This window comes from Oncorhynchus mykiss, chromosome 18, assembly GCF_013265735.2.
Source record: "Oncorhynchus mykiss isolate Arlee chromosome 18, USDA_OmykA_1.1, whole genome shotgun sequence".
Lineage (NCBI taxonomy): Eukaryota > Metazoa > Chordata > Actinopteri > Salmoniformes > Salmonidae > Oncorhynchus > Oncorhynchus mykiss.
Genome location: NC_048582.1, coordinates 39,232,682 through 39,246,984, shown reverse-complemented (window position 1 = coordinate 39,246,984; position 14,303 = coordinate 39,232,682). Strand labels below are relative to the sequence as shown.

The 14,303-nt window shown below is 40.4% G+C and overlaps 1 protein-coding gene across 2 annotated transcripts; it reads left to right on the top strand.

Moving 5' to 3' along the window:
• Positions 1 to 1,929: 1,929 nt before the first annotated feature.
• LOC110496197 lies at positions 1,930 to 13,864 on the top strand. Of its 2 annotated transcripts, XM_021571955.2 has the most exons (8): positions 1,931 to 2,445; positions 7,040 to 7,242; positions 7,736 to 7,840; positions 7,922 to 8,014; positions 8,268 to 8,378; positions 8,523 to 8,646; positions 9,929 to 11,398; positions 11,670 to 13,864. In XM_021571955.2, the coding sequence occupies exons 1-8, from the start codon at positions 2,106 to 2,108 to the stop codon at positions 13,487 to 13,489; spliced, it is 4,266 nt and encodes a 1,421-aa protein (XP_021427630.2). In that variant the 5' UTR covers positions 1,931 to 2,105; the 3' UTR covers positions 13,490 to 13,864. The 2 variants fall into 2 exon arrangements, with proteins under 2 accessions (XP_021427632.2, XP_021427630.2); XM_021571957.2 differs by lacking the exons at positions 9,929 to 11,398; positions 11,670 to 13,864 and adding an exon at positions 8,804 to 8,999 and having other exon boundaries at positions 1,930 to 2,445.
• Positions 13,865 to 14,303: the final 439 nt, after the last annotated feature.

Genomic DNA, 14,303 nt, shown 5'->3' with positions numbered 1-14,303 from the left:
CATAACTGGAAATTTGGAGCCTAAATTAGCCATAGCTCTGTGAGGGAGCAAGATTGAGGTAGCATAATGGTGAACACTTGAACCGGATTTTAACTTCCCTATCAAACGTTTTAACATTTTGAGGAATTTGAGTGGGACATACAGAATAACAATATGGAAAAATAGATAAGTGTTTATTTATTTAGCTTTGCACCATTGTTTTCCCACCAAAGAAAGTATGACACTTCCTGAATAGAGAGAAATAGTAAATATTGGTGTTGTTTTGTAGGCACTAACTCCATGGTTCGTTGGGGAAATGAATGGCGTCTTTTGTAGGAGTTTTGGATAAAGGCCGAAAATAAGGTCTGTGGTAAACACAGGCTTAGGAGATCTGACCTGTTTTTGTTCTATGAGATAATCTTCGTCAGCTAACTAGACTTTGAGGTTTGAAACATTTATGTAATAATAAACAAAACGTATATAAGATCTCCTAAGCCTGTGTTAACCTCCGACCTTATTATCGGCATTTAACCCAAAACCCTATTCTTTCCTCATTTTTAATTTTCCCCCATAGGAATGTCTGCTTTAAAGGACTACAAGCTGGCAAGCTCTATGTGGTGGCATTGTAGGAAGGGGCTGTTTTTAAAGGAGCAGTACAACAAAATAACAGGGTGGGAAGTGACATCAGGGACACACAGAATATCTGAAATAAAATAATAAATACAATAATCATGAAAAACAAACTTTTGAAGAGAGAGAAATGAACTAGGACTATAAAATAATGAAGAAAGCTTTTAAATATTTGAATGGGTTCTATTTCTCATGGACGTTGATGGATAACACTCGAGTTCATGGCAAAAAACACCTACATCCACTGGAAAAAAGTGTGCAAAATGCATACAATTACCTTTTCAAGATCCACATTTTTGTGTTTTTACGGTAAGACACTTGACCTTTTTATATTTAAAGCTTTTTGCAATCAACATTTTACACTAAATAAGAAGTGATAGTTCATGGGAACAGAAAAAGCACCATGTAGGAATGATGTTTTTGGCCTGCATTTGTCATATTGCACAGATTATCAGACAAGAGTCATATCGATAGGGTGCTTCAATTGTTCAACACCACCTCAACATCCATTTTTTTGGGTAATCTAAATAAAATGATAATAAAGGGGTGTGTTTCTTGTTATTGGGAGGGGGGGGGGGGGGGTATGATCAAATTCAATGTTAAAGTCCATTTTCAGAAATTCTACACATTTTGCTGAGTAGAGAACATATTTCTCTACTCTACATATTTCTCTACTAAGTAGAGAACAAATTTCCTGCAATTATACACATTTTGTCTTGACTTATGCCATGTTCATACAATATCTGGTTGAATAACAAAATCAAGAGGGGCCCCCAAAAGGCCAGAGGGGGGCCCTTGGAAGTGCCCTTCATGCCCTGTCGGTAATTCATCCCAGATTATTGCAACCTTGTGTATTCTACTACCAACAGTAAATTGAGACTGGATTCCTAAAAATATTATCCTTTTCACAAGGCCCCTTGATGGTAAATCTGCAACTGATACCTAAACCATAGGACAAATGGTAAGCCTTCTTGCGTAAACATTTTAATTCATAGGTCTATGACGGAACATGAAGGCTCTCTTTCATTAAAGTTTTCAAAGTACTTCATAAATGTAAAATGTATTGCCTAATTAAATAAATAGACATGCTTTTCTGTAATCTCTGAAATATGGAATTATGTCAGACCTCGCCACTTCTATAGAATACATGTATTATGATCAAATTGAACTCCGTGTGCAGACATTGATACAATCATCTGGACTGTTTTACAGAGACATTTAAATCAAACTTGATTCGGTAAATTAGTCCGTGTTCCTTTCCATTTCTTACATCTTTGGCAATATTCAGACACGCAGCACGACTGCAAAGAAGACCACATGGAACTCAACCACGGGTCCTTGTAGATGACGTCAATACGTCACGTCTGGAAGTAGCCAGCCAAAGAGGGAGTAGTCCACTGTTCAGGCGACCGAAGCGTTTGAATTTAGCTAGGTACTACCACTAATATTAACCTTGTACTATCTAACTTACTAGCTGCTGTAGGCGATTATCAACAATGTCATTGCCAGACGATGTTGGATGGACATGGTCCCCGGAGGAGACAAAGGCGCTGATCTTCGTATGGTCAAACGAACAGATTCTTCTGAAGATGGTGCAAACGTACAGAAACAAACATGTTTACAGCGAAATTTCGGAGCGGCTAAAGGACCTTGGTGTCAAACGGACGTGGAAGCAGTGTCAAAATAAGATGAAGGCCTTGAAGTGGAGATACAGAGAAACACTGAGGAACCCGAGCAGCAGCCGACCGTGTCCGTTCTTTTCTGAACTGCACGAATTTCTCGCTGCCATGCCTGACATGCCTGAGTCTAAGGAAACCGACGATGAGGAAGATAATGGTAAGCAAATTGAAATTAGTAGTTTTCAGTGTCGCTATTGATGTGAAAATATCTGATGTGATTGGTCAAAAGACCAATTGGTGTAAACCCAGTCACACAGATCATCGTTTTCAAGAGTTTAAGGATGCATTTAGATGGGCAGCCCAATTCAGTTATTTTTTTCCCCCACTAATTGATATTTTGACCAATCGCATCAACTCTTCTCACAGAAACTCTTTTACAGAACTGATCTGATTGGTTAAAAGACCAATTAGTGAAAAATAAGATCAGAATTGGGCTGCCTGTCTAAAGATTGTAACGAGGCTTAATTGCGACCAGAAAAAGGTTCAAAAGAGAGAGCAGAGCGCTGGCTGGAGGACAAGTTTAGTTGAAATGGGAATTCGTCTTCTGTCTTTCCCAATATCCCCCAGACAACACACACACACGCGTTGAGAGGCACAGTGTGCAGCACCCCTGGATGGAGAACAGCTGGGGGAGTTTAAGTGCCTTGCTCAAGAAAAACTGGCCCTGCTGTTATCAAAATAAAATTCTGATCGGATTTGGGCAAGGTGGGGAGGTTTAAAAAAAAAAAAAAAAAACAACTGTCTGAAAATCAAAGCTTCATTATGTTAAATTGACTGTAGTATAGGTTAGTTGTTATATTGAAGAGTGTCAAATAAATGCATGTAAGCTATTTTTATTTTTTTTAATCGTAGTTACCTTCATTCATGTAGTTTACTCATTTCTGTTTCACTGACATTGTAGAAGTAGTAACAAACTGTCCAATAGATGGCAAGCTTCTAGGCTACTGTACGGAGTGAGATAGCTGCCAAAAGGTTGAACATACACTACTGTTCAAAAGTTTGGGGTCACTTAGAAATGTCCTTGTTTTTGAAAGAAAATCATTTTTTTTGTTCATTTAAAATAACATCAAATTTATCAGTAATACTGTGTAGACATTGTTGATGTTGTAAATTACTATTGTAGCTGACCTGTTGCACCCTCGACATCCACTGTGCTTATTATTATTTGACCCTGCTGGTCACCTATGAACATTTGAACATCTTGGCCATGTTCTGTTAATCTCCACCCGGCACAGCCAGAAGAGGACTGGACACCCCTCATAGCCTGGTTCCTCTCTAGGTTTCTTCCTAGGTTCTGGCCTTTCTAGGGAGTTTTTCCTAGCCACCGTAGTTCTACACCTGCATTGCTTGCTGTTTGGAGTTTTGGGCTGGGTTTCTGTACAGCACTTTGAGATATCAGCTGATGTAAGAAGGGCTTTATAAATACATTTGATTGAAACGGCAGATTTTTTTATGGAATATCTATATAGGTGTAGAGGCCCATTATCAGCAACCATCAGTCCTGTGTTCCAATGGCACGTTGTTAGATAATCCAAGTTTAGCATTTTAAAAGGCTAATTGATCATTAGAAAACACTTTTGCAATTATGTTAGCACAGCTAAAAACTGTTCTAATTAAAAAAGCAATAAAACTGGCCTTTAGACTAGTTGAGTATCTGGAGCATCAGCACTTGTGGGTTTGATAACAGGCTCAAAAAGAACGTTCTTCTGAAACTCGGTAGTCTATTCTTGTTCTGAGAAATGAAGGCTATTCCATGCGAGAAATTGCCAAGAAACCGAAGATCGCATGCTCTGCACTTTATTTGGCTCGTAGGCAAATAGTCCTACATGAGGCTATAATGGCTCTATGACTGCATGCCTCCAGAAGGGGTGCTTTTCCTAAGGCGCATGGTGCTGTGGTGCTGCATGGAGATCACAAACTCTTCAACTGGGCAGCAGTGTGTCGATGGAGGGAGTAGCCTATACGGTGACTACCTAAGACCACTGCGACAGCGTTATTGTAAAGTGTGGGAATAAACTTATGCCAGACTACGTTTAACCTCTCCCGTGTTATTTTCAAAGTCCGTGTGTTCATTACCCGATTCATATAAATCATGTCAAATTATTTTAACTTCATATTAACCCCTCCTACAGAATATGCTTTGGCAAAATTTAAATTTAGTGATGAAATCAATATAAAAATATTCTAATATATTTTGAGTAGCAAAGACTCCAGTGGCCATACATAACTCATAGATTCACCAAACATCTATTATTGTTCCATGTTTTATTATTCCTGGTAGATACTACTGGTTATGTTTTATTATTCCTGGTAGATACTACTGGTTATGATTTATTATTCCTGGTAGATACTACTGGTTATGATTTATTATTCCTGGTAGATACTACTGGTTATGATTTATTATTCCCGGTAGATACTACTGGTTATGTTTTATTATTCCTGGTAGATACTACTGGTTATGTTTTATTATTCCTGGTAGATACTACTGGTTATGTTTTATTATTCCTGGTAGATACTACTGGTTATGTTTTATTATTCCTGGTAGATACTACTGGTTATGATTTATTATTCCCGGTAGATACTACTGGTTATGATTTATTATTCCTGGTAGATACTACTGGTTATGATTTATTATTCCTGGTAGATACTACTGGTTATGTTTTATTATTCCTGGTAGATACTACTGGTTATGTTTTATTATTCCTGGTAGATACTACTGGTTATGATTCATTATTCCTGGTAGATACTACTGGTTATGTTTTATTATTCCTGGTAGATACTACTGGTTATGTTTTATTATTCCTGGTAGATACTACTGGTTATGATTCATTATTCCTGGTAGATACTACTGGTTATGATTCATTATTCCTGGTAGATACTACTGGTTATGTTTTATTATTCCTGGTAGATACTACTGGTTATGTTTTATTATTCCTGGTAGATACTACTGGTTATGATTCATTATTCCTGGTAGATACTACTGGTTATGATTCATTATTCCTGGTAGATACTACTGGTTATGATTCATTATTCCTGGTAGATACTACTGGTTATGTTTTATTATTCCTGGTAGATACTACTGGTTATGTTTTATTATTCCTGGTAGATACTACTGGTTATGATTCATTATTCCTGGTAGATACTACTGGTTATGTTTTATTATTCCTGGTAGATACTACTGGTTATGTTTTATTATTCCTGGTAGATACTACTGGTTATGATTCATTATTCCTGGTAGATACTACTGGTTATGTTTTATTATTCCTGGTAGATACTACTGGTTATGATTCATTATTCCTGGTAGATACTACTGGTTATGTTTTATTATTCCTGGTAGATACTACTGGTTATGATTTATTATTCCTGGTAGATACTACTGGTTATGTTTTATTATTCCTGGTAGATACTACTGGTTATGATTCATTATTCCTGGTAGATACTATTGGTTATGTTTTATTATTCCTGGTAGATACTACTGGTTATGATTCATTATTCCTGGTAGATACTACTGGTTATGATTTATTATTCCTGGTAGATACTACTGGTTATGTTTTATTATTCCTGGTAGATACTACTGGTTATGATTTATTATTCCTGGTAGATACTACTGGTTATGATTCATTATTCCTGGTAGATACTACTGGTTATGATTCATTATTCCTGGTAGATACTACTGGATATGTTTTATTATTCCTGGTAGATACTACTGGTTATGATTTATTATTCCTGGTAGATACTACTGGTTATGTTTTATTATTCCTGGTAGATACTACTGGTTATGTTTTATTATTCCTGGTAGATACTACTGGTTATGTTTTATTATTCCTGGTAGATACTACTGGTTATGTTTTATTATTCCTGGTAGATACTACTGGTTATGATTCATTATTCCTGGTAGATACTACTGGTTATGATTCATTATTCCTGGTAGATACTACTGGTTATGATTCATTATTCCTGGTAGATACTACTGGTTATGTTTTATTATTCCTGGTAGATACTACTGGTTATGATTCATTATTCCTGGTAGATACTACTGGTTATGATTCATTATTCCTGGTAGATACTACTGGTTATGATTCATTATTCCTGGTAGAGACTACTGGTTATGATTTATTATTCCTGGTAGATACTACTGGTTATGATTCATTATTCCTGGTAGATACTACTGGTTATGATTCATTATTCCTGGTAGATACTACTGGTTATGATTTATTATTCCTGGTAGATACTACTGGTTATGATTGCAAACAGAGCCCAGAGAATGGGGTGGTGCAATACTGGATTATTCATATTTTGATAAGGTGCATGCATGGGTATGTCTACGTCATTTTTTAATACGGTGTTATGCTTGTTCGCGTGTGTTATGTTTGTTCGCGTAGCACCCCTCACAGACCGTTTGGTGTACGTTTTTTGTTGTTGTTGGTGAGACGAAACTGCCCAAACTCTGAAAGGTATTATTGTATATGTCAGAATTGCAACACAAGATTTGTTCAAGCCTGCAATGTTAGTCTGTAATCGTAACATGGTGTTTGTATGTTCACAGATAACAAAATTACGTTTCACGCATGGCTTTTCTTACGATCCTAACGATACATACGCTTAACCTTTTGGCAGGTATTTCGCTCCATACTACTGCCACCCACATTAGGCTACTCAGCAACAAAGCCACATGACATGTAAAAGTCCGATAGTCCGCAATCGCAATAAAGGTGGCTTGGAACGTCAACAAAGCGTTTCTTTCCTACCAGGTCTTCCTCTTCCTCTGTCGTCTCTGCGTCTTCTGGTTCCTCCATTGCGGCTGGTGTCTGCAGCTCTATGGCAAGTAGTTCAGCGCAGAGACACAATGGACTACGGGTTGGTGGAGGAGTTTGTGACCACTGTGTTGGAAATAACCCCTGATCTGATGAGTTACAGAGAGAAAGTCCAGCTCGTCATGGGACTGCGGGCACAGGTGAGAAATTAAGAAGGGGTGTGGTTGAGGTAGGAAGTTGGGTGACATTGTCCGCATGTAGGGTTCCCTTGTGAAAGAGACCTTGGTTTCAATGGGACTCCCCATAAAGGTAAAAATAGAGAATCGCAGCAGTTTATTGGTTTAAGGGCCCCTAAAACTAGACCATATTTTTTGGTACTAAGTGGAGGTATGCCATATAACTGATTTTACAATGGGTTCTGCAGCATGAAGGTTCCACGTAACCAATCATTTTTGCTGCTCTCTCTGATCATGCTCTCTGTCACAGTTTCTGTGTAAGCCAAACAGCTATGGTCTTTTCACGAAAACAAGCGCCCCTGCGGGCGTAGCCAGTATGGCGACTGAGTGACATGGCTTCACTTGATACAGGCTTTGACTTTATAGTATATAGCACATACTAGAACATTCCTATATCGTACTCACTGCCAGATTGGTTTGCGTCCAAAATGTTTCAGTGTTACTTGTTTGTTGCCAGCTGGTTCTGGAGTTGTGTCGCTCTGATCATTCAGCCGACCCGGAGACCATCCAGCCACACCTGAGCAGGATGAGGACCTGCATCATCACTCATAGAGAAAAGGAGGTGAGTGCCAGTCTGTGATCAAGACTTGTAACTCTGCCGGCCAGGTTAATTGACCTACTGTGTTATGTATACTTTCTGTAGATAGATACAGAGGTGGAGGCATCAGAGTCAAACTTCTTGGAACTTGTACAAACTCTTCTCGATGACCCACTTGAGAGGGAACACTTCTTCCAGGTTGGTGTGAGAACAATATTTCTGCTAAACTGACATTGAAATCTAGGAGTTAAACTGAACAGCAGTGCATGCACAATCTATTCCATATCCTATTCCATTGAAATCCTTGTTACTGGCTTACTCCGTACTGCTGAACCTCAACTTGCATTAGCTAATATTGAGATGACTTGTATAGTTACTAATTATGTCAATAGGATGCCTCACACTCAATTAAGAATGCATTTATTTAATCTGTTATACTCGACTCTTCTAGGAAGTTTTTCCAGAGGAATTTGGCCCCATGTATGACACGGCACTGCAGACTCTGATGTGGGAGTTCCTCTCCAGGCTGGAGAAACTGCTCCCAACACCAACATTTCAACAGGTATGAGCAATTTGGGAAGAGCCGGCGGTGTCAGCCTTGGCCGATTTTTGAATTGATGTTGTCATATTGCTGAGTGTACCATACATTCTTGTTATTTGGTCAATTGAATTTGTTGCACATTTTAAAACCACCTCCCGTTCTCAGACTGCATCCTGGCTCAGACCTGCCCCCTCTATGCTGAAGGAGTGTGCACAGTCTGTGACTCAACCTCAGCCTTTGAAGACTCTCCTTCAACACCACAGATGCCATGGCCATTTGTTCACTAATGGTAGGCTTTTTTTCCCAGCTCTGTTTTCATAAGTGGAAAATAAACATATTACATTTCAACCTGCTACAGTGGACGGGAACTTTTGCAGAGATGCTCCCATTGTTTGACAGGAAACCTGGGCATATGCTATGGGTGACGCTCTGTTTCTATTTTCAAGGTATCGATTTGGTAAACATAGGGCTGGAGAAATGTAACCACTTATACACTCGTACACGACGCTATGGATGCAAGGACTGACCATCCATGATTCCAAAATTATAATTTTAACCATGTTGAGGCTATAAAGTGTTTGTTTACAAGTATGTTTACAAATAATGGATTAAAACAAGCATATACAGTGCATTCGGAAAGTATTCAGACCCCTTGACTTTTTAAGCATTTTTGTTACGTTACAGCTGTATTCTAAAATGTAAATGTAAAATGTTTTTTTCTCACCAATCTACACACAATACCCCATAATGACAAAGCAATAACATACCTTTAGGCTCTTCCTAGAGCTGTCCGCCCGGCCAAACTGAGCAATCGGGGAAGAAGGGCCTTGGACAGGGAGGTGACCAAGAACCCGATGGTCTCTCTGACAGAGCTCCAGTTCCTCTGTGGAGATGGGAGAACCATCTAGAAGGACGAGAAATCCTTGATGTTAACCTGCTCAGGACCTCGGGGTGGGGTGAAGTTCACCTTCCAACAGGACAGTGATCCTAAGTGCACAGCCAAGACTACACAGGAGTGGCTTCAGGACAAGTCTCTAAATGTTCTTGAGTGGCCCAGACTTGAACCCGATCGAACATCTCTTGAGAGACCTGAAAATAGCTGTGCTGCAATGCTCCCCATCCAACCTGACAGCTTGAGAGGATCTGCAGAGAAGAATGGGAGAAACTCTCCAAATACAGGTGTGCCAAGCTTGTAGCATAATACCCAAGAAGACTTGAGGCTGTAATCGCTGCCAAAGGTGCTTCAACAAAGTACTGGGTAAAAGGGTCTGAATACTTATGTAAATGTAATATTTCAGTTTTTAGGTTTTTTTTATATGCTTGCAGAAATTTCTAAAAACCTGTTTTTGCTTTGTCATATTTTGGTATAGTGTTTTTAGATTGATTAGGAAAAAACAATTTGATACATTTTAGAAGAAGGCTGTAACATAACAAAATATGCAAAAAGTCAAGGTCTGAATACCTTCCGAGTGCAATGTATATTCTTCAAGAATCAATGAGTATATATCATTAAAGTCACAGGAAGGCAAAATATTTGATTGTTTTCTCTCTTTTTTTTTTCAATGTTTCAGGTTGTGCTGATGATCGCATCCTCTCTTCACTGTCTCACACGTTCTCGGAGAGGGTGGAAATGGACATTGATGAAGCACGCTCACATAGCCAGTCTGTAGCCACATGTGCACCCAGAAAAGAGAGGGACACTTTGATAGAGCAAGATCATGCAGGGAAGGCGCTGGGGAAGAGTTTGGACACGTTTAAGAAGGCAGTGGAAATGACTGATAGAAGGAACGAAGAATGGGGAGAGAAGAACTATGAGGAGAGACTGCAACATCAGTTGGCTTATAATGTTTTACAGGTCGAGATTGTAGATGGAGAAGACATGTCCTCAACGTCATCGATGACAGCAGACGACGTCGGATGGACCTGCTGGACCCCCGATGAGACAACGGTGCTCATCTCTGTATGGTCAGATGAACAGATTCTTCATAAAATGGAGCAAAGTTATAGAAAAAAACATGTGTACAGAGAAATTTCGGAGTGTTTAAAGGAGCTTGGTGTCAAAAAGACGACGAAGCAGTGCCACAATAAGATAAAAGCCTTGAAGTGGAGATACAGAGAAACACTGAGGAACCCGAGCAGCCGACCGTGTCCGTTCTTTTCTCAACTGCACAAATTTCTCGCCGCCATGCCTGACATGCCTGGGCCCAAGGAAACTGTCAAGGTTTCAGATGAAGTCGTGTCTTTGAATCAGGATGAAGGGCCCGTGGATGTCGAGTCGGAGCATCTAAATGAGGAAATGGTTTCTAGAAAAGGGAAAGACGAGACCCTCACCAAAACGCAAACAGAAGAGGGAAAGAGGGATGATGCTTTTTGCAGCCCTCAAAGTGACAGCAAGATGAAAATCCCCCCCAGAAAACTTTGCAAACAGATGGTTGAAGATATGTCCTCAACAACATTGGTAGACAATGATACACGGACCTGGACCCTGGAGGGGACGAAAGCACTGATCTCTGTATGGTCAAACAAACAGGTTCTTCAGATGATGGAGCAGAGTTACCGAAAGAAACACGCGTACAGTGAAGTTTCAGAGCGGCTAAAGAACATTGGCATCAAAAGGACGTGGAAGCAGTGCCAATCAAAGATGAAGCACATGAAGCACAGCTACAGACAAGCACTGAGGAACCCAAGCAGTAGTGGCCGAGCGACCTGTCCGTTCTTTTCTGAACTGCACACCTTTCTCGCCGCCATGCCTGACATGCCTGGGCCCAAGGAAACTGTCAAGGTTTCAGATGAAGTCATGTCTTCAGATCAGGATGAAGGGCCTTCTGTGGATGTCGAGTCGGAGCATCTAAATGAGGAAATGGTTTCTAGAAAAGGGAAAGACGAGACGCCCACCAGAGAGCCAACGGAAGAGAGAAAGAGGGATGAAAGTGACAGCCGAATTAATATTGGAAGAAAACGGGCAGTTGAAGATGTGCCTGATTTGGAACTTCAGCCCGTAGTGCCGCAAACCCAAGTTGATGACAACGGTCTTGTGACAGGTGAGTAAAACATTTGTATATTTTTAAACAATATATTTATGACGTATGTCAGTTGTGTGTGTGTGTGTGTAGAATTAATTCCATGGTTTAAGTTAGGGGTATGTCAGTTGTGTGTGTGTGTGTGTGTGTGTGTGTGTGTAGAATTAATTCCATGGTTTAAGTTAGGGGTATGTCAGTTGTGTGTGTGTGTGTGTGTGTGTGTGAAATAACTGGGTTGAGAGTGACATCTCTGTGTTCTTTAACAATGGTACTTCTCTCCTCTCAACACCAGGTGGTGATCCTCGTCCTGCTTCCCATACCACGGGGCAGTCTTCTAAAAGAAGCAAACGCGCCAAAATATGCTCCTTATGTGGGAAGAGTTTTGTTGAAGCAAAGGATTTGACAACACACATGAGATCTCACACTGAGCAGAGCCCTCACCAGTGCACCCAGTGTGGGGAAGGCTTTGACCATCTGGACGACTTACAAAAACATTGGCAGAATGATTGTGAGGAGATGATGAAACAGGAGGTCAATGAACATCAGCATGGAAAGGACTGGATCTCGGGAGAGTCCAGTAATGCAAGTACTGATCCAAAAACATGCCATTTAAGCCATGAGACTTTTCAAGTTCAGTATATGTTGAGAAGGCATCTTATTGTGTTTCACAAAGGCAGAAGACTTTTTAAGTGTCCTCTTTGTCTGAAGGCTTTTGCCTTCCTTAGTGCTTTGAAGAAACACCAGAGTAACAAAAGAGATTGTCCTACAAGTGAAGCCGTCAAAAAAGGGAAGGAGTTAGGGTCAAATAACCCTTCTGCACGCATAACTCCAGGACTTCCCTTAAATACAAATAATTCCAAAACGTGCCCTGTATGCCATGCAACTTTTTCACAAACGTCTAGTTTGAAAAGCCACTATTTTTACCATCATGCCCCAGACAAAAGCCGCTTCAAGTGTCCCCGATGTTTGAAGGCTTTTGTATCCCACAGTCAAAGGAAGAGACACCAGCAGAGCAAAAGAGGTTGTCGGTTAGATAGAAGTCACAAAAATGGGAGTAGGCCAGCATGGTCGACGACTCGTAGGGAAAAGAAAAATGAGATTCCTCAGCTGTCCAGTACAGCAATCCAGGAACCAACAACCTCTCAAGTTCCCACCACTACAGCACAGTCCTCTAATAAAAAGACAATTCCCAAAGCATGTCCCGTATGCCAGAAGACTTTTAAATTTGAAGCAACCATGGTAAGGCACATTGCTTCTCACCAAAAGGAAAGTCTCAACAAGTGCTCTGACATCTTGAAGTGCACCTTTTGTGAAGAGATCTTTTCACAGGGCATGGACCTGAAGAGCCACTACAGTCGTACTCATCAATTTACGGGACCGTTCCCATGCCCTTCTTGTCAGAAGACTTTTGTTTCGTTAACTGAGCTGCGCTTACATCAGAGAAATGAGTCCACTCCTTACCAATGCTCTGTGTGCCAGCGATTATTCCGAACACAGTATACCCTGACTATTCACGAGCGAATTCACACAGGGGAGAAACCATTCCTCTGCGCCGAGTGTGGAAAGGGTTTCCGGAGTGAAAAACTACTACAATCACACTCTAAGAGTCATGTTGAGGGAAAACCCCACTCTTGCTCCACTTGTGGGAAAAGGTTCCAGAGAAGAGAGCTATTGAAACAACACATGTTACATCACAAAGATGCGGCTTTCATCTGCCCAGACTGTGGGAAGAAGTTTTTTCAGTTGGTATGGTTAAGAAGGCATATGTTAATCCACACTGGCGAGAGACCGTTCCTCTGTGATCTCTGCGGGAAAGGTTTCAAATCTACAGCTGAATTGAGGATACACACCCGGACACACACTGGAGAACGGCCATTCAAGTGCCAAGAGTGTGGAAAAGGTTGTAGGCAGAAGAGTGAGCTGCAGGAGCATCTACGGAGACACACAGGGGAGCGGCCGTATCCGTGCCCCGTATGCGATAAACGCTTTTATGTCAGCAAAGATAGAAAACGACATATGCTCATCCATACTGGAGAGAAGCCGTTCAAATGTCAAGAGTGTGGCATGGCGTTCAACCGTAGAACACTTTTGAGGGTACACCAAAAAAACTAGTTGTGTTTATATAGCCATACAAGTCCCCTACATTATACCCCCCTACATTACACATCATTGTAATGTTCGGGATTTGTGGTCCTCGATCAGTGTTTAATGAATCCAAAGTAATCTGTTATATATTGCTCATTACATTTGAGAAAAGTAATTGTTACGTTACATATTACTCGTCATCATATGAGCGAAGCCCCACCGAGGCGCTATGCTCGGTGCTGAATCCTTCATTCACAATTGGCAATTGATAGCCTAATATTGTCATCCATCAGACTATTGTGATTTTAATCTGGTCTGTAGGCGACATCTATTATATGTGTGAAATTAGTTTTGATCTGCCATTTGTCAACTGTCGGGTGAAGGAAGGGCAGCGGGGGGGGGGGGGGGGGGGGGGAATATATGTCCTCCTAAGACAGGGTAATGAGAAATTCAAACTACAGTGCGGTCTGAAATTATTGACACCCTTGATAAAGATGAGCAAAAATGTCACAAATATTTGAAATACTGAGCTATATTGTATGTTAAAAAAAAGGGAAATATTATTTTATACTAATACAATTGCTCAGATGAAGAGATTTTGTTGAACAATTCTTTTATTTTATTATTTAAAGGTAGGGGTCAAAATGAATGCCTCACGTTCATTCCAGATCCTTGATATCCTTCGTCTGCGTTTATGGACCGCCCTCTTCAGTTCAAAGGTTAGGTTTTCAATGGGTTTCAATTGCAAAATGGCATCATACTTGGAAAGATGGTTTAATCTGTGGACATTTGAGGCTTGAAGAATGATTGATGGATTGGCCACTGCGGGTGATAATCCAGC

Excerpts from the sequence above, each read along its gene's own strand:
- LOC110496197 (XM_021571955.2), top strand. The coding sequence starts at position 2,106 with ATGTCATTGCCAGACGATGTTGGATGGACATGGTCCCCGGAGGAGACA. Across the intron at positions 7,841-7,921 it reads TCACTCATAGAGAAAAGGAG|ATAGATACAGAGGTGGAGGC; the intron begins GTGAGTGCCAGT and ends TACTTTCTGTAG. Across the intron at positions 8,015-8,267 it reads AGAGGGAACACTTCTTCCAG|GAAGTTTTTCCAGAGGAATT; the intron begins GTTGGTGTGAGA and ends CGACTCTTCTAG.